Raw genomic sequence first — 18,955 nt, 5'->3', positions numbered from 1 at the left:
ACCATGTGGAAGCAGACACGAGTGGTTTCTCAGGCGAGGGCAGAGAAAGAACAGCGGCTCTTTTTCAACTAATTAACCTTTTAGTCCAACAAGTGTTTGATAGGAGAGCATGGCTGACCCAGCTGCATCTGGACAGCTGTGGCACCATGGCTTCGGCTGGCACCGAAACGCTATCACACAAACACCGCAGTCGTTCAGCAGATGCTACCGTTAGTCCCCCGCGGAATGAAACCCGTGTTGGCTACACCTGGCTTGCACTGATGGATCGCATTTTCACCCAAATCATCCAGGCAACATTATGAAGTGAAAACAGCAGACTTGTAACCCACTCGTAAACTCCCATACATTTTCGTACTGCAGATTGTTTATTAATGTAATAAAGCTGTAATAAGACCTGTAGAGGGGTGTATCTTAAACCACATTGTGTTTGGCCTGGTCAGAAAACATACCTTTAATATAAGTCACGTTGCTGAAATCCTGAAGATGTTGCTGAAATACAGAATATGTCAAAATTCAACCAGGCAATATTTAGACACCAGTAAGAGGATGTTTCCTGGACAGATCTTTACAGCAAAAAGCACAATTATATATGATCAGCAACCAACTGATTGTACCTTTTGTTTTTTGTATAGAAAAATAGATTAACTGAATCCATGTGTGTAAATGGTTCATTAAAATGATCATTAAACAGTGCTACAAACAATTCAAATTGCTCTAGCTGTATACACTATAAGGTATAAATTGCCCCTACCTTATGAATAAACCTCTCTTGCTTTTGCAGAGAGCCGATGTTTAATTTTGTTGCCAGAAATCCATTTGGGAGGGTAGACAGGACAAGTAGTTTTGATGTAAGGTGGTTATTATAGCAAAGGCATTAACCAGAAATTGAAAACCAGCAGCTGCTGGAATGACAAGCAGCAGACAACAATGACCCTAGTGGCAGAATAATGCCAGTCACATTGAGGAGCTATCACTTTTTCCGAGCACTAACATGACACAGCCTCATATTGCTCCCATCTGAAACAGTTACATTGAGTGTGGCTACAGTAGCACTCAATTTAATCATAATGGAGTGACTGGTCATGTTTAGCATTTCATTCGTGGTGGTCAACAGCCTGCACGTCTCAAAGAGTATAAGGTTGGTCCGTTCGCTCTCCAATACGTTATATTAGTTTAACCTATTTTGGCAATTTGAGTATAACTATGGACTGGGTTAGACGATAGATTAATTTTCAGTAACAACGAAAGTGAAGAGCCACATTTAAGAGATTCAGTAGTCAGTCGTTATTTCAACAAGAATGGAGATGCAACCCAGGAATAAGTGGCATAGATTTTCATTTAGTATGACGAATTCAAGAAATGCACGTTTTTTAAAAGTGAATATTGTATAAAATGTTCTTCATTAAGTCAGTCAGAATATTCGGACACACTTATAGCCCAAATATAATATCTATTACAATGATTTTACATGCAGGCTCAGATTCCAATGTATGATCACATAATTAAAGTTAATTAGACTATCCTTACATCAGCTTCATTACGACTCGATGTCTTAAGGGCTTTGCACTGTAATGGTTTTAATGAGCGTGCTCATGTAGGTATTACTGTTTCAAGTAATCAGAGATTAATTACTGCAGACAGCTTTTGATTAACCTCTCAGTCAGAGATAATTTGATATCATATTGACAACAGGTCACTGGCTCACACGTGTATAATGAAGGTAGCAGCTGTGTTTAGCAGAAATTACAATAAAGAAGTTATGTCTGAGAACAATAAAATAGTCAAACGTATTCAGAGACAAAAATGTGGCTTGGTCGCAAAGTCCGACATGATTGAGAATCGTCTCATTATTGTGGAATGAATGATTTGAAATTTTTATGATATTTTTAGAGTTCATCAATTTCGGAAAATCGAACGACACCAAAACGAATATCAGGAATGCTCGAAAAATCTTGAAAGACGAAACTACTTATTATTTTTGCTTTTTTTTTTTAACACAAGAAGTTGCTTGGACTGATCGCAGAGGAAGATCGAGCGAGAACTCAAATGCACTTTCGACGCAAATGGCGCGTGACAAATCACTCCTCCTGACAGCATATTTCCAAGTGTGCACAGACGAGCGATGTTTCACTAAAACAAGCACTTTCCTTTAAAGAACTAAATGAACTAGAAATGGTTACGGTTTGGCACATGTCATGATGTCAAAAGTTTTTTTTTTGTTGTTGTTGTTGAAACAAAATTCACTAGTCTTCGAAGTGACTGAATAAAATGCAAATTCAGAAACTGCGTTCTGCTATCACGCTTTCGGTTGTCGAACAACATTTATGACGAAAATCTGAATGACACTAACCTACCTGAATATATTTTACATGACTGCCAGTCGTAGACTCGCCTCAGACGTCTCTGTTCAACTTTGCTATCTGAGAAACCCCAGGAAAAGAGTTTTCCAATCCTCTTGGCGAATTTAAAAGCGGTCGTAATGTTTGTTATCAACGCTGATGTGATGCATGTACTTCAGTTATAGGACACTACCAGCCTGAACCTGACACAGAGTAGAGGAGCGGTGTTCCATACAGGATATGCTACACCATTTAAGACGGCTCAGTTAAGAAAAAAATGGAGCGAACTGAAGCTTAGCAGTGTTCTAATGAGACTAACAGGTGATTAGTGGACAGTGGAAGCCTCGTGTCATTAATTAAGCATTTTCTACTTATTGTTAAGTGGAGGGCTATTTCATACAGTGGACTGGCCCATACGCAATAATGCCCAAGGATACATAACGAGAGGAAAAATTACTGAGAAAAAATATAAGGTGAAAAACTACAGAATATTTTCAGAAGTGTCAATCAGACTCTTCGATGAGGTTAAATAGGTAAGAATGGGAAACCATGATACAGAGGGTCTTAGCTGATAAGCCTCACATAAAACATACATCAACAAAGTTGTAAGGTTATCAAAAATACATTATAATAATACAGCGGGAGCTATAAGACCACATGTGGAATTGTCTGTGCAGTCTACATGGCTTGTCAGTATCGGACAGACTTGATGACAGTTCCGCTAACTGAATCATATCTGTAGATAAAAACAGCTGGCAGCGCAACATTCCACTTCAAACTAAGAGGGATAGGCCCAATTTCTTGGGGGAAAAAACACTGGCCAAGCAGACAGGCCGAGGAGAATACTGTTGCCATTAAACAGGCTCTGTTATTGCATTTCGGTGTGGATAATGGCTACTCATTTGTTCCGGCCAAATGTCCTAATCGGTAGTAATATATTTAAACTTTTGAACTGAACTTTGAACCTTTCTTATCTACGCAAGAACTTAAATTTCACATTTCCCGTTTCCGAATGTAAATGTAATTTTTTAACATGCACAGATTAATGGTATAGTGATAAAGATGTGATTCCACAACTACATACCCTGGACACCCTAAAGAGCTTGTTGTCCTTTTTGAAGACTTAATTCAAACGTATCGTTGGCAATATTCGCGGGGGGGGGGGGGGGGGGGGGGGGGGGGGATGAAACTCTGTTTTGGGACTGTTGCATCTTTTGTAATCACATCTGATAAATTAAATATCTACTTGTTGAAGCTGAATTGGCTGGGTGATTTTCAATTTTCAAACATCACGCTGATGTGACCATCCGAATCGGATGGCTCTTAGGCCCACACAGTCAATTTGCGTATTTATATTCCAATATCAATTTTTGACCGTTTCAAACATACACACCTCTCTTGCCTCCTTAGAGTAATTTAATCAGTCCTCTCATTTGGGTTACACTATTTTAGAGTTGGTCTAAGTATTTTTAAGTTTAGATAAAAGTTTTGAATCGTGTAATTATTTTGCGTTTCCTGCACTGTGGTCATATAATGCAACCCAGTTAATTTGACTGTAGATAGATGTAGGCATAACGTGACCAGAACTACACTGATGTCTCGTTTACACAAGGTTACCAATACTCAGACTATGATTGATCATGAATATTCCAAAACGGTTGTGCTCAGAACAATCAATACATTTATTTTAGGCAACTAGCTTTTTTGCAAAAACAAAATATGATAATTCTTTAAAAAAAATCATTCGAGAAAAATAAGTCGTAAATGTACGAATTTATCATAACTACTTGAAAACACTTGAAAAAAATGGGGCGAATGACGTATTCTTTTTTATTAAATAAAAGTGCAATACATACGAACCTGCAATGCGAATTACTGCAGGACTCAAACACCGTTACAAACTTAGAATCTCATAAATTAAGTGTGTAACATTGGGAGAAAAACATCTTAACATTGGGAGACAAACACTATGCATTATATTACAAATATATCTTAATTGTGAAAAGTTGCTTTTATTATTATTTACACTTCATATCTGTGGACAATTTTATCGAGAATATGCAAACTGAGTTCAGATGATTTCAAGTGACTACGAAGAGCCTTTTAACCAAATAGGGACGATAATAATAATAATAATAATGATAATAATAATAATAATAATTTGACTGTTGGGATTTTTTAATTTAATAAGACGCTCCGAAAGACAATGCGATCGGATGCTCCTCTTATAACCAATCAGGGCTTATTTAAAATGAGATGTGCTTATGCAAATGTATCCTTAGGCTATGCAAATTACCAGGCCCTAACATAACATTAGACTGAAGTGAGATGAAAGGACTCGGTAGTACTTTCGATACAAAAAGGTATTTTACACATAAATATTCACAGCAATAGAATTTCTATTCGATACAACTCACGCTGTTATTTACACGAACAGGTACCGGGTCTTCTTTAGATGAAACGTCTATATTGCAGTCAGTGATGCACACACACTGATCCCAAAAAATAGCGCATATTCCTCTGATATATTTTGCATCCCTCTTCGAACAAACAAAATTTCAAACTTGTGAGGAAAACACGAGATTATTTCGTAGATATAAATATATCTACGTCCAATTTCGTAACAAAGATAACACACCTCTTTTCTTACTCTTTTATGAGCTCTCGTTTTCCGAGGTGTGGATAATAAGAGAAGAGTTTGGTTTGTGTTTTTTCAATAATTGAGTTATTTTTTCATCGTCTGAGTTGGGGTCTAAAGGCTTGTTATAATCGTCGTCGTCATCTTCGTTTTCAGAGGCCCCCTTCAGCCTCTCAGTCTCTGAATCTTGTTTTTTCTTCGCCGATGCCATCTCAGCAGCGTGACGCTTTCTCCATTTCGTTCTTCGGTTTTGAAACCACACCTTCAAATAAATAATGTTAGTTCTTTTTCGATTCGTTTGGTTGTTTTGAGAAAATGAGCGACTATCATTGAAAGCAACACTCAACAGATTGTTATAACAGATTAATAGAACCCAACAAGATCTAACCTTGAGAGAAGCCTTCGGCAGATCAAACAATTTATATTAACCAAGAGCACTAAACGATTACATCGTTCATAAAATATTTATCTTCTTAACTCTTAAGGTCTATAAGATCTTTAAGGTCTTGAAAACGTGTCATGAAAAAAAAAAATGCTGGCTCCAAGTGATAATTTCTGATGAAAAACCCAGCCTCATAACATTACATGTCTAAACTGTCCGTAAGTATGTATTTTAAAACATAATTATCTTCAGAAGGGACAATTAGTTCTCCTTTATGAAATATCGTTACACTTATAGCTATTGTGCTGCATTGTCTTCTGTTTCTTAACGATATTTTCATGACGCTCACGTTCTTCCACGAAATAAGAACAGATTCTTAGTATTTTTCAGTAACTCAGCTATTGTCTAAATCCCTCTGACCTAAATGATGACAACGTCAAAACAAAAAATAGTAATTAGCCGCTAACTTTCTCTTATAAAAAAAAGGGCCTACAGGATTTTAAAAAAGTATTGATAAATGAAGAGCAAGGAAGAAATCATATATCTGGCCTACTATCTCATTCATGATTCAAGAAACTAGCATTAAAAAAAAAATTAATTGTGTCTGTGAAAGTAAAATGACAAAATGGTAAAAATATGAAAACAGAGAATTATCTTTTTTTCTATATTTTCTTGTGGTGATATGTGGCCTAGCCATTCTTCTCTTTATTTCTCAAGCAGATTTGGCTTACCTTCACTTGACTCTCTGTCATCCCCAATGAATAGGCCAGCCGTGCCCTTTCTGGTCCGGCTAAATATTTTGTTTGTTCGAAAGTCTTTTCCAGCGCAAAAATTTGTTGTCCGGAAAACGTTGGTCGCGTATGTTTCCTTTTCCCGTCCTTATCCAGCAGAACAGAATTTTGATCTGAGGAGACGACATCAAAAGTGTTCAACTGATAGCATTACAACGAGGTTGACGATTATTTTATTATTATTATTGTTATTATTATTATTATTATTATTATTATTATTATTATTATTATTATTTATCACTGAACTCCACTGGCATGATTAACGTCCTCAGTTGGCTTTCACAAAGCTCTTACATTAACAGATCCGTTTCTAGTTAGCCTATATGTAGATTACGCAATCAGGTCATGATAGTGTTTAGAAGTGATAGCAAATGAAAAGAAATTTACTTGAGTATACAGAAATCTTGTCACTTACGTGGTGAGCATGCGAACCTGGCGTCTCTCCAGTGTGGACTCTGCATGACTCCTGGCCAAAATATTGGGGTTCTGCCTGGAAGGTCTGTCAGTGGTTTAGGGTAACGGGCCACAGCCACAGCAGCAGCACTTGGGCTAAAATACAGCCCGGGCGGTGGTGGTGGACTCAGGCTATTGAAGCGAGGCAGTCCAGACAAGATTCCAGCAGGAGAAGATGCAGCAACTGCAGCCGCTGCTCCAGAGGCGACAACCGAGGGACGACTAAGAATGTCGTTTATTCCGTGTGGGGTTGCGCCCGTGTTCTGATGTGATCCGAGAGATGAAAGTCCGGTCGATGTTTTGATTCCCGGGGAAGAGACAGGAATGCCACCGGGATTTGGAGAGGTTGCTGTCGGCGAGGTAGATGATGTTGGTCCAGTAGACGATAAAGGGTAAGCTGGGTAAAGTGGTGTCTTCATTTCGGTCATGCTATGTAGAGCGGCTAAAGGTGGGGTATTGAGAAGAAATGCGTTCTGGCGAGACCCGTCCATCTGCCCCACCGCTAACATAACCAAGAAACTGCAACTCAGTCAAAATAAACCTAAAAACACTGTTTATAATAATTCTAACGAACTGAGTGTAATCAAGATACCGAGAAGAGTTAATCTAAAACTGGTGTAGGCACAGTGCTATAATGGAAGTAGGCTACTCTGCATGAAAAAAAAAACGGAAAAATAAAAAAGTCCTGTTTAAACACAACTTCATATAAATAACATTAAATGTTTCCCCTCTGAGTTCCAAACTGCCGATACGTTAAACCCATCCACAAAGGCAAAATCCAAGCTCTTCGTTTAAATCTTGCAAAACTTGACGATATGGCATTCTAAAGGAATGAATCCAGTTCTTTTCTTACAAGACGGAACTGCTTCTATGCCAAGTACGTTGCGTTATTGTTCAATGCTTTCAAATCTGTAAATAAAAAGGCAGTCTTTCTTGGTAGTTCACATGAAGATCTAGAAGATAATAAAACATTTTCATCAACCTGCTGTCTTTTGCTGCAAAATTCAAAACTTTGAGAATGTCGCCGTGAAAGTAGAGAGACTCATTCTGATGCGATTGGGTAAACCAACTAGTGACGTAACCTGTGTCAGCTGAAAGTGCCAAGTGAATTTAGAAGTCCGTCCTCATTGGCTCTCTATCATTGCTTTAATTTGCACATTAAAAGAGCTGCCTTCCGACCCGCTATTAAATACAAAAAGGGACAAAATCAATCCAGTCAATTTAAGATCTATTTTTTAAATAAAGAGACATCTGTATATTTTACCCATGCGAGTTTCATCCGATTGTGCTCAACGATTTTTTTTTCCCTTTTTCTTAAAAAAAATCTGAGCCTTTCTGTCCGAGATTTAGACAGCAGGTGATCCGCTGGACTTGGACAAATTCTCTTTATAGCCCATGATCATAAAATATCTAAATATGCGCCCGTTTAAGATGTAGGCCTATCATAACCACAGAAAACAAAGTGTATCTGGCCAGTTTGATAATAACATGGAATTTAATCAGCATGGCACATGCATCTTAAATACACTTTTCTAATATAATTCTATAACTGCCGTATTCTAAGGATTCGGAATAGGCTTTACGTCTGAGCGCCAGTGGATGTTTGACACCCCCCCCCCCCCCTTTCAGTTTCTATAACAAGAAGCTCCAAGATTGTTTACTTGACCGGCAAATTTACCTCAAATTTAAGGTTGTTTTTGATACTAAGGAGTGAGAAACGAACAACTTTTTATGGTGAGAGTAGAAATACTAACAGGCTATGAAAATTACATCAACGAAATACAGAAATATATGAATTTTGAAACTGGGAAGATCAAACTAGAAGTTTTATAAATCACTGATAGCACTGCGTGGAGTTTGTGCTTACACTTCGATGCACAACTGCACTTACTTCGGTAAATTTAAACATGAAATAGGCCATCCTATTTTAAGTGTAGTTTTCTACAACGAGAAGGAAGAGGACATTCTCACATTGGAGAGAATCTGGGGAATATGAGAATGTACTATTAAAGGAGTATGAGAGTATATTATGGCTAGAGAAATGGTACACAATTTACATCGAAGACAGTGTGTAGTGATATATTTACTGGACACTAAAAGATAAACTAATGCGTTTGTGCCACCTTGTGGTGAATCTCAGAACTACAGTGTCTCATGGGGCCAGCACAGTAACCCACCAATCAGTTGAAGCAAAAACACTTAATAGGTAATTACACATACAATACCTTGGCTCCAAATTTCATACTGCTTTAAACAGAGCATTGATTATATCTTAGAATTACAACGGCTAATTATTATCTTTACGGGGTCAACTGTCTTAAAACGCATGGGAGTTAAAGCGCACGAAAAACGAGAGAAATTAACTTCATGTCATTTTATGGGGTGTCTTCTAAGTCAATAATGGAAGTACACTTCGAGTGAACCTAAATCATCACAGCAAGCTGCGTGCTCTTTCATCTTGTCACATAAATTCTTTTAAATTAATGGTCAAAATTTGAGGACGTTATTTTCGCTCCCAGTGTGGTATTTAAGTTAATATAAATTTAATTTAGAGCAATATTGTAAATCCTGCTGTTTTTATAATTTATTTATTTATCTAGAGGTATAGTGTTTTTTGTATGTCGTAAATACAGTGTTTTTGTTTTGTTTGTTTGTTTTTTGTTTGTTTTTTTTACCTACCTCGTGCTTTCGGTGTAAGCCAGGTGTTTTGTGATTTGTGTGAATTGCTGATGTAACACTGCAATTTCCCCTTGGGGATCAACAAAGTAATCTATCTATCTATCTATAACTGTACTTTACTCCCATGCAAAAACTGACACAATACCTCTTCTAAGAGTATTTCCGAATGATCAGATAAGAAAAAAATCAAGATCTAGTAGTGCATAAAGAGATTTTAAACTATTTCTTGGCAAAGCAGACAGAAAAATGTCACATTTGTGTGCAGATTTCATGTGCTAGTTATCCATTTTCAACCATCGTGTGAGAGTTCTACTGACCTCTAGTGGTGACAGGAAAACCTACCGTACATAAGAACTGAAGGATATATGTTCTGTGCCCACTACTGGTTCTTTACAGTAGTCTGAGGCAAACCAAATTACCAAAATATGTAACTGTTCATCAGATGTATCAGTGTACATTGACATATTATATAAATAAGCAATAACACAGCCATTCACCTTGTGAATTCAAAGTATACATGAACATCTGTATCAATCAAGCAACACCCACAATGAAATAACTTCACATTTCCTGAGTTTTGACATTCATTCTACGCTTAAACAAGCGCTGGTTAAAAGCTGTGCTGTGATTCCTGGGATTTTAAAACAATACTTGTCAGCACGATGTTGCGATTTATGTGTATTAATAAACTTCAAAACTGTCTCTCTGAAGTCTCCTATCTATCCCATAGAGCAGGGGTGGGCAAATCCAGTCCTGGAGGGCCGGTGTCCCGCCAGTTTTTGTTTTCACCTCTTAGCTACCTTTGAAAACAGGTGGGTATGCTCTTCAGCCAATCAGAGACTGTATTTAGTTGGTCGATAAGAAAAACAGCAGGACCACGGCCCTCCAGGACCGGATTTGCCCACCCCTGCCATAGAGGAACATGTATGACTACGGTGTTTAGGACTCAAGTGTTGTAATGGTGCAAATGAGCCGTTACATTCTGCATTTGATTGCAGTTCTGAATAACTATTGCTAAACTTAAGATTTCTTTTCTGCAGTACCTGTGATATTTAAGTAACTCCGGAAAAAAAAAAAACACACACACACACAACGGAAAACTCCGGTTATGTCACAGTGTAGATTATGAAAACTGGTGAGAATACAAACACAAATGTTAACGCTTCATATAATGTTTCGACGACATAACCAAAGCTAACATTAAATAAATGCCGCCAGTCTTCTGTGGTGTAATAATGTAGTGTTTGCTCCTATTTAGTCTATATCCACGGTTAAAGTAACACACATCAATAAATCTTCAATTCTTCTGGATCTCAGCAGACCAACTCCCAAAAAAACAGAGCACTGACATTTCTTAAAATACATATAAATCATCTGCAGTTGAAAAATCACACAGACAGCCTCAGCCTGCATATTTCCCCACTGATACTTCATCAATTCTTGACTGTCATTTGGTCTGGTCCAACTTTTCCTCTGGTGTGAAATTAATTTCTTTAAAACTGAAAAACATCTTTCAACCTGGGGTAAAATGTGGATAAATTACTGCATACTGCTGTATTCCCCTGGACTTTTACTTTGCTTTCTGCTACAAGCACTGCACACTGTCAGCCATGTAAACCTGTTAAATGGAATCCCTTCATCTGCACCTCCCCAATGGATCCACATTTTAACTTCACACACACACACACACCCACCTACTGGGCCAACCCAGGCAGCAGTATAATATCTGCTATCTTCGATTCAAATGTGATCAGATGAACATTACGTTTTTTTCTTTTTCCTGAGCTTTTGTGAGGATGCAATCTAAACCACAGAACATGCGACATGAAAAACATCTCAACATTACAGCTGATCTCTTACTACCTGCAAGGAGACGTGTTACTGTTGTCAAACTGCCTTTAAAAAAATCTTAAAAGGGTAAGAACAAAAGGAGAACCACAAAAAAAACCAAAAAAACACCAGAGTCGTTCGGTTAGTACGAATCACCGATTTTTATTTACATTTACTCCCGAGCCATAAGTTTCTGCTTCTTGAGCTTCTTCTGGGAAACCTGTGACCAGAAAAGAAAAAAGTGCAGGGAAACAACGGTAAATGAATACTGAAAAGATACAAACGCCTCTTTGATCTGCAGTGAGCATGTGCGATAAATACACAATGAATTAAAGAGCACTGAGAAGAGTGGTTATGAGTGACTGCTCAGGTTAACATTCAGTTCTTTTCATCATTCATCCAAAGGTGTCCTAAGAAAGTCATCATTGCAGCCACCGACGAAACGCACGGTTCGAGCGCGTCGGGTTTTAAAACGAACGCCAATCCGTTGCGGCGGGCTTACCTTTTTCTTCTGAGCGACCTCCTCCTCCGGTTTGGGAACGATCTGTTCCTTCTCGGTGAGGATCATTTCGATGTGGCACGGGGAGCTCATGTAGGGGTTGATGCGACCGTGGGCGCGGTAGGTGCGTCTGCGCATCTTTGGGGCCTTGTTCACCTGGATGTGCTCGATCACCAGAGAATCCACATCCAGACCCTGCAGATCAACGAAGGGAACAAATACAAATTTCAAAACACGCGACTGAAACGACGGGGGTTTCCAACTTTGCAATCCAAAAAAAAGCAGCAAGTGGAAAACCACGGTGGCGTCTACTGCTCCACAGGCAACTCGACTGCTCAGATGATGTATTCTTTTCATGGGTTGTACAAAGGTGTCCTAAATGGTCGTCACGGCAATCGACAGAACTCGGGGGGGGGGGGGGGGGGGGGGGGGGGGGGGGGTCGACACGACTCTCCCTTCAATGTCGTACCTTAAGCTCAGCGTTGCTCTCGGCATTCTTCAGCATGTGAAGGAGGAACTCGGCGCTTTTCTTGGGCCAACGGCCCTGTGTCCAGTCAAACTGCTTGGCCTGAGGATAAAGAAACATTTCGACCTTCAGTTTCGGGGGTTCAAAGGGAAGGCAGTTGTCTACCGCTGTCGGTCAAATGCAAGACAGACAGGTTGCTCAGGTAAACAAAGTTTGTTTTCATGGTGAATTCCAAAGGTGTCCTAAGATGGTCATCACAGCAACCATTTACAACTTCATACAACCACTCACAACATATTTACAGCTTAGACAAATACTCAGTGTGTTCAATTAACAAAGTTTAAGAACACTGTACATTCCAATCACTTTTTCAGACTCAAGACCAAGGACATGCTCACCTGGGCACACCTGCCAACTCCACCGTTGTAGCGGCGGAAAGGGACGCACTGACGCTGTACAATGACGTCCTTCAGGTATTTGGTGGCCTTGCGGATGTGCATGCCTTTAATAGCCTGTGCAGTCTCACGGGTGTTCTGGCGAAAAAAAAAAAAGGGGGGGGGGTGTTTTTAACACATCTACCAGGAACAGATTCTGGTCACGCAATCCAAATCATACGCAATTTGTAAGGTTAAGCCATGTCTAGGTGTTTCAGGCATAATCCACATCAACTCGTTTCAAGCGCTAACACTCAAACCACCAAACTGTCACAGCTAGTCAAAAGTACAGCTTAAAAACATGCCACCGGGTGACACGGACGATCCCAGTTTATTCTTCTGGTCTAGAGCAAGTCTTCCATCAATGTACAACATGCCTTTACACAAGCCCAAGTAAACACATAATTACTTACCTTGAAGTGAACACGCAGGTTGGAACCCCTGGCCTTGCATGCTGCAAATAAGACACTTACGTAAATACGCGTCGACAGATATTAAACTGAATGAGCATAAAGGCAATGAACATTAGTCCAACTACTCACACTTAGTCGGGTTCTCGGGGTCGAGCGAGTAGCGGACCATCTTCAGAGATCTGTAAAGGAACGAACAAGATGCTGTCACACACAGATATGATGCGTAGCTAGTCACTCGTTACCCATATGTCTCGAAAAAACTAAATCGTGTGCCGGACAACTGTGTGTTTTATTGAAAGAACAAGGACACCGAATCTTTCAAATCAAGACGTTTAGTTCTCACTGCATGCCGAATTCACCACTTAGCTTAGCCACTTTCAACCAGACTCGTTAGCACAGCTCTTAGCCACTAACAAAACATTAAGACGTTGACGCGCTGCCTCAGAAAAGCTTCTTGTTCGCCTTTTTAACAATGTGCAGACCGCTATCACGACACCACAACCGTATCAAAAAGACTAATCTCTTAGTTATATTGTACTGGGTGGCTCACGTTAGTCGTGAGAAGAAAATGGCAGATCACCGGGACAGAATTCTCTAACAAAAATCCACAGATATACATTTTTTTCCACAACTATATAAACAGATGTCGGTCCTTATATGTTGTAAAATCGCATGAAGGTAAAATGGGAATGTTTAAAAATACGATGGTTGTGATATTGAATAGATTATTCTAAACTTCGACTCCCAAGCATTTCTACGGTACACTTACATTCTCAGGCCGCAGAGGAGAAGAGGAAGTCAGATGCATTCTGGGAGCAGAAGTCTCTTCATTCTTTTTCTGTGACTCTGTCTTAAGGGATTTTTCTGCACACTGTCACCTGCAGGACTGGAGCAAAAATGCAGTATGTTTCACTCAAAGTTCATTTTTTTGTATTGCGAAGCACCGGGCGGGAGACAAGTAGCTAGGTGTCACTGGAAATATCTGGAAGGTTAAAAAAAAAGAAAGAAGAAGAAACAGAATTACAAAAGAACTTACAGATAAATTAGAGGGGATTACTTTATCTCTACTACCAGTACAGATTAGAACCATAAGTCATTGCAGTAATTCTCCATGTAAAACTGACTGTCATGTAATTTGTAATATAAATCAGCCAGTCAATCAATCAATCTTGCACATGTCTTCATATCTACATACCTTAACTCTACAGCAGGGCTCTACAAAATCCTGTCCTGGAGGACCATGGTCCTGTTGGTTTTCATTTCCTCGAATCACTATGGTCTCTGGATGGCCAAAAAGTGAAAAATGCCCTCTTTGCAGGCGAAAACACAGCAGCGCCTAATTGTGAAGTGGAAAAACGTAACAATGCTTCAGCTTCCCTTGTGTCAGCTTGAACAAACCTGCCATACTCCAAATGTTAAACAAGTCAACCTTTGTGTGTGTTTGTCTGTGTGTGTGTGTCTGTGTGTGTGTGAGTGAATAAAGCCTATAATGTCTATTTTGCAGTTGGATATGAGATGAATCAAGAACTTATGCTGCTGGTAAAGTAACAACAAACATCCAGCTCTCATAATGCCACTCTATAGGAAAGGCTGAAGTAGCCTCTGAGCCAGGGCGCCTTTTCCCCTCCTGTTTCTCTCAGAGCCTCCTGTTCATGACATCCTCTCTCAGGAGGACACCAGCAATCAGTGGTATAGTCAATGCTGCAGCCAGTCCAAAGCACCTTTCCTCTTAGACAGATGTTCTATGTGTTCTCCTCAGAGTGATTCGTCTGTGTGTTTGTGTTTTTCTATATGTTATTATATTGCTCTCGGCTGCAGGTTTTGGTATGTAGTTAATAACATACAGGCTAATGAATGAAGGGCAGGACGATAAGTCTGCTTCCTTTTGGTACTGAACACTTTTGAAACAGATTGTAACTCGTTTTGAATTAAAAATGCAAGGTTTTTCAGAAAAGGACATATTCAAATTTGAAAATCAGGATTAATAACTGAAAAAAATACGAGGGAATTAAAGAGAATTTTGAAATTACACAAAGCTACACGTTTCGTTGCTTTGCTGACAGATGTAACTGCAAAAAAAACTTCCACAGATGAAAGATTTTATTGCATACCTGCTCACTGATGTAAACTGTAAAATCTGTCATGTGTTACAGTGTATAACATTAATACAAATGGGAGCAGTTTATGCTTTGGGAGGAAGCTCCCCATAGTAAACTATTTAACATACAGCGTATTTTGTTGCCACCTGCTGGTCATGAAGGGAAGGACATGACTTTAAAAAAAGAAAGAAAAAGAAAGAAAGGAAGAAAGAAAGAAAGAAAGAAAGAAAAAGAAAAAAGGGTAGAAATAACCTTTTCTGGTATGTTGAGGCACGTCTAAAATGAATGACAATTATTTTGTAGCCATCTTTGACACAATGACTCCTTAACTAGAGTGCAGAGAAATGAAACAAGACATATATTTCAGCTGAGGCATTTATTAAAGTATTTTTAAACTGCACCTACATGTTTGAACATCACATGTAGTAAGACAGGTTATAGAAACACTTTCTCATTTCTGCATTTCTTAGTGGTTTCGTCCTCACTGGCATTTCTCTTCCAACTTTTTTCACCCTTATCTTGATTGTTCAGTGCATGGTTGTCAGGCTTTTTTTCTGCATGTTTGGTTGGAACCATTTTTTTGTCCTTTCTCTTCTCTGTGCTCTGCGTTTAAAAAATCTTAGTGATGTTCTTCAGCAGCCTTGTGTAATTATTAACAGAGTCTGTTACTATGGCAGATGGCATAACTCACTAACAAAAGTACAGAAAAATGAAAAGACACAAAATTTCAGCTAAAACTTTCATTTAAAACATTTTTAAACAGTAATAACCAACAACAACATTCCTGGTTGCCTTTGTATTTGGTGTTGCGTTCCAACCTTTTCTTTCTCGACTCTCTCTTTGTCCTCCACCTCAATAAAAAAAAATCTCTCATTGATGCACTTTCTTATTCATAGGAACACAGTTCTCGTGGCCTGTGACGTGCATATTCTGTCCGTCGGTGACCTCAAACTTTCTCCACCTTTACGTTTTTCCTCCATCTCTTCCTTTTCCTTAATCTGGATGTCCCTTGTTTTCTTCTGATCCCTTCTCAGTTCTCTCAGGAAGCCCGACCTTCTTCTATCTCATTCATTCCCCTATCCTCCCTCTCTTCTTTCTGTCCCTCTCGTTGCTATCTCTTTCCTTGAGCAGCCTTTTCACATTGTACTTCACTTCTTTCAAACTGACTTCACATCTGTCTTTTTATTCTATTAATGTCAAGCTTTCACTACTATTTCATGTCGAAGAGATCACACTGTTGTTCTCTTCTGAAGGGTTATAATCTTGCCCTATTTTCTTCTGCTCCGTCACAAACCTTTCGGCTGCAAAACTTGCCTCTCTCTTCATCTCTTCTTTTTCTTCCATCTGATTCTCCTTCATCCTCTCTGCTCGTTCGTCGACCAGACTTTGCTCTGACTCTTTCCAGCAGCTGGACCCTGGACCCTTCATTTGGATCATCATGTTCTTTTCTGTATTCGCCTCCTCTCTCTCCTTATCCTCCTTCCACGCAGCCTTGATCCAACTGTATTGTACGTTCAGCTCTGTCCGGGCTTGCACTAGTGGTTCGTACCCAGGTCTCCAATGGTCCATATTTTCTCAGGACTTGTAATGTGTCTCTCTTGTTCCCTCAGGGTCGTTGTAAATATTTCGGCTACGTTCTTCATCTTTCACACCATTCTGTCTTTTCCTTTGATCCACATCTCTTTCATGTTCTTGTGCTCTTGCTCTTTCCAGCAGATGTAGCTTCTTCAATCTTATCTTCTTTATTGCCTTCTCTTCTCCTTCTCTTAAATGTTCTCTCTTTCCTTTAGCAGCCTCTGTTTCGTTCCACTGATTCATCACCTCAGTCCAGTGCATCTTTCAGTGTCCCATCAGTGTCTTTGCACAGCGATCAAGATTTCATTTGCCACTGGGATATATAATATTTAACAAATATATTTATTGTCATTGGAAAATTCAGATGGTTTTTATATATATAAAAAATTGTACGTCTTGTTAAATGGCCAACCATTTTATACAACTGTGATTTGGCTTTGTGTGCTACATATTGGACGCCATACAGTACTCTCACATACTGTGAAGTAAGAAATTTGACAGCCTGAATATAGATGAACTTTAGACTTGGCAGTCAGAGGGAACAGGTGTAAAAGGATCTATAACGTTGTTGGTGGTTCTCGAACATACTCAAACAACTGGTGGGAGTCAGCCAGGGTGTTTTGCCCTCCCAAAGTTGTGTCATTCGAATTTTCAACCAAAAGCAATACAGACCACCTCTCTCCTTTACTGTGAATATGAATAACTCAAACAGGTTGAAATGTGTTTTTTTTTTTTTACCCAGTTTGAGCTAATGTTTTTAAATTCATGTTGCACATATTCATTTCATAAACTTTTATTGTTGTGATGTTGCTGGAAGTCATTTCTGATACACCTGTCACAGAGAGCTATAAGACTGCTAACACTCTCATCTTGTCTTCCTTGGTCACATTCCCCAATTCTGGAGGCAGCTGTTTCCACACCTGAATGGACTGGAATCCTCAGTACCTCACAGTAACAGTTCTGTGTTAAATTGTCCAGTAAAACTCCTCAACTGACATTCTGACAACCCACTACATCACTTCCTCACAGAAAAGAACATTAATGCGCAGGGCAAAGCACAAAAGAGTGAAGGAACACGTTACAATATTTATAAACATAAGATATTGATTTATTGTGTTTGGTGCCTCTTATGTTCATGTTGTGAAATGCATTAACTGTAAACTTATATAAAATAGTATGTTGATTTTTTAAATTGAGCACATTGATCCATGCACAGTAAATAATGGAGAATACAGACGGTGACAGCTTGTCAGATTACAAAAATAAAAAATATTATGTACAAAAGGGTATCAACTGTTTTTTTTTTTCATAAACATTTTACATATTGCAGTCTCTCTCCTCCATTGAGGAAGAATAATGAACTGATAAGCAATAGTGACATCACTATTCAACACCAGCTTCTCTAGCTCCCAAACCAACAAGGGCTTTTACACTTTCTGAACTTACAGTCAAATATGTACAGTACATTTGGAACAATGCTTAAGACAAAACTGAGGTGTGCATGTATTACACTATAATATTGTTTAGATATGTTCTTATGTACTTTTCTTTCAACAACAGCTACAGTGTAATATCCTTGGCCTACACAATCATATTTTACAAAACGTGTCCTCATATTCCATAATAATATCTCTGATCCTGTGTCCAAAGGCGAGGAAAATAATTACAAATTTGAGAAATTTCAGACGGATTACACAGAGTAAAGCATGCGTGCGGATGCCTTTGATATCATTGGAATTACCAGTTTCCATGAAAATGCTCTGTCTACCTACGGGATGGTGAAAACAGAGCAGACCAAAGTGCTGACAAGCAGTTGAACACCATTTTGAAATGTTTTTGTTTTTTGAAAATGGTTTCCACACACACACACACACACACACACACACACACAAAAGAGAAAAAAGAAAAAAAAATGGTGAAGGTTTGACATCTTTGGCTGCTAACAGTGAGTCATTGGAGTATTTTTCAAAATAAAGCTCAGAATTACTTAACTGATTTAAAAAAAAAAACAACAACAACAACAACAACAAAAAAAAGCATTCAACAACCTTTTTTCTTGAACATTTCTAATACACCTACATGTCTAAACACCACAGCAGGGTTTCCCAAATCCAGTCCTGGACGGCCATAGTCCTCCTGTTGGTTTTCATTTCCTCTAACCACCGTGGTCTCCACTGGGCTGAAGAGCATGCACATCTGTTTTGAAAAAATGCCTTCTACCCATAAAGTGTTGGCTAAAAAAAGGCAGGACTTCCACCCTACTGCACTGAAGTTGGGGAAGCCCTACAGTACACACTAAACAAGCTCAACGTTTTTACTTTTTGTCTTAAACATCTTTGAGACAACTTCGATGGCAA

The 18,955-nt window shown here is 38.9% G+C and overlaps 2 protein-coding genes and 3 non-coding genes across 5 annotated transcripts; all 5 read right to left on the bottom strand.

Moving 5' to 3' along the window:
- Positions 1–4,993: 4,993 nt before the first annotated feature.
- On the bottom strand, positions 4,994–7,112 carry nkx6.1 (NK6 homeobox 1). Its single transcript, XM_030769999.1, has 3 exons — positions 6,566–7,112; positions 6,091–6,263; positions 4,994–5,239 (listed from the first exon to the last, which is right to left on the bottom strand). Exons 1-3 carry the CDS (start codon positions 7,110–7,112, stop codon positions 4,994–4,996), a joined length of 966 nt encoding a protein of 321 aa, XP_030625859.1.
- A 4,141-nt stretch (positions 7,113–11,253) lies between these two features.
- Positions 11,254–13,716, bottom strand: rpl17 (ribosomal protein L17). The gene is made up of 7 exons (XM_030767207.1): positions 13,694–13,716; positions 13,054–13,103; positions 12,925–12,965; positions 12,476–12,610; positions 12,081–12,179; positions 11,615–11,806; positions 11,254–11,332 (listed from the first exon to the last, which is right to left on the bottom strand). Exons 2-7 carry the CDS (start codon positions 13,091–13,093, stop codon positions 11,285–11,287), a joined length of 555 nt encoding a protein of 184 aa, XP_030623067.1. The 5' UTR covers positions 13,094–13,103; positions 13,694–13,716; the 3' UTR covers positions 11,254–11,284.
- LOC115808831 (small nucleolar RNA SNORD58) lies at positions 11,474–11,543 on the bottom strand. Its single transcript, XR_004025221.1, has one exon. It is a non-coding gene; the product is annotated as a small nucleolar RNA SNORD58 (small nucleolar RNA).
- Positions 11,942–12,006, bottom strand: LOC115808833 (small nucleolar RNA SNORD58). The gene has a single exon (XR_004025223.1). It is a non-coding gene; the product is annotated as a small nucleolar RNA SNORD58 (small nucleolar RNA).
- Positions 12,271–12,340, bottom strand: LOC115808832 (small nucleolar RNA SNORD58). The gene has a single exon (XR_004025222.1). It is a non-coding gene; the product is annotated as a small nucleolar RNA SNORD58 (small nucleolar RNA).
- Positions 13,717–18,955: the final 5,239 nt, after the last annotated feature.

Source organism: Chanos chanos, chromosome 3, assembly GCF_902362185.1.
Source record: "Chanos chanos chromosome 3, fChaCha1.1, whole genome shotgun sequence".
In the NCBI taxonomy this organism is placed as follows: Eukaryota; Metazoa; Chordata; class Actinopteri; order Gonorynchiformes; family Chanidae; genus Chanos; species Chanos chanos.
This window is presented reverse-complemented; position numbering and strand designations above follow the sequence as displayed.

What these genes read in the sequence shown, in the direction of transcription:
- nkx6.1 (XM_030769999.1), bottom strand. Translation starts at nt 7,112, where the DNA reads ATGTTAGCGGTGGGGCAGATGGACGGGTCTCGCCAGAACGCATTTCTT. An exon ending in CAGGTTCGCATGCTCACCAC is followed by an intron (nt 6,264 to 6,565) that starts GTAAGTGACAAG and finishes TCGTCTCCTCAG; the next exon opens with ATCAAAATTCTGTTCTGCTG. An exon ending in TGACAGAGAGTCAAGTGAAG is followed by an intron (nt 5,240 to 6,090) that starts GTAAGCCAAATC and finishes ATTTATTTGAAG; the next exon opens with GTGTGGTTTCAAAACCGAAG.
- rpl17 (XM_030767207.1), bottom strand. Translation starts at nt 13,093, where the DNA reads ATGGTCCGCTACTCGCTCGACCCCGAGAACCCGACTAAGT. An exon ending in CCCCGAGAACCCGACTAAGT is followed by an intron (nt 12,966 to 13,053) that starts GTGAGTAGTTGG and finishes TCTTATTTGCAG; the next exon opens with CATGCAAGGCCAGGGGTTCC. An exon ending in AGGTCGCTCAGAAGAAAAAG is followed by an intron (nt 11,333 to 11,614) that starts GTAAGCCCGCCG and finishes TTCTGGTCACAG; the next exon opens with GTTTCCCAGAAGAAGCTCAA.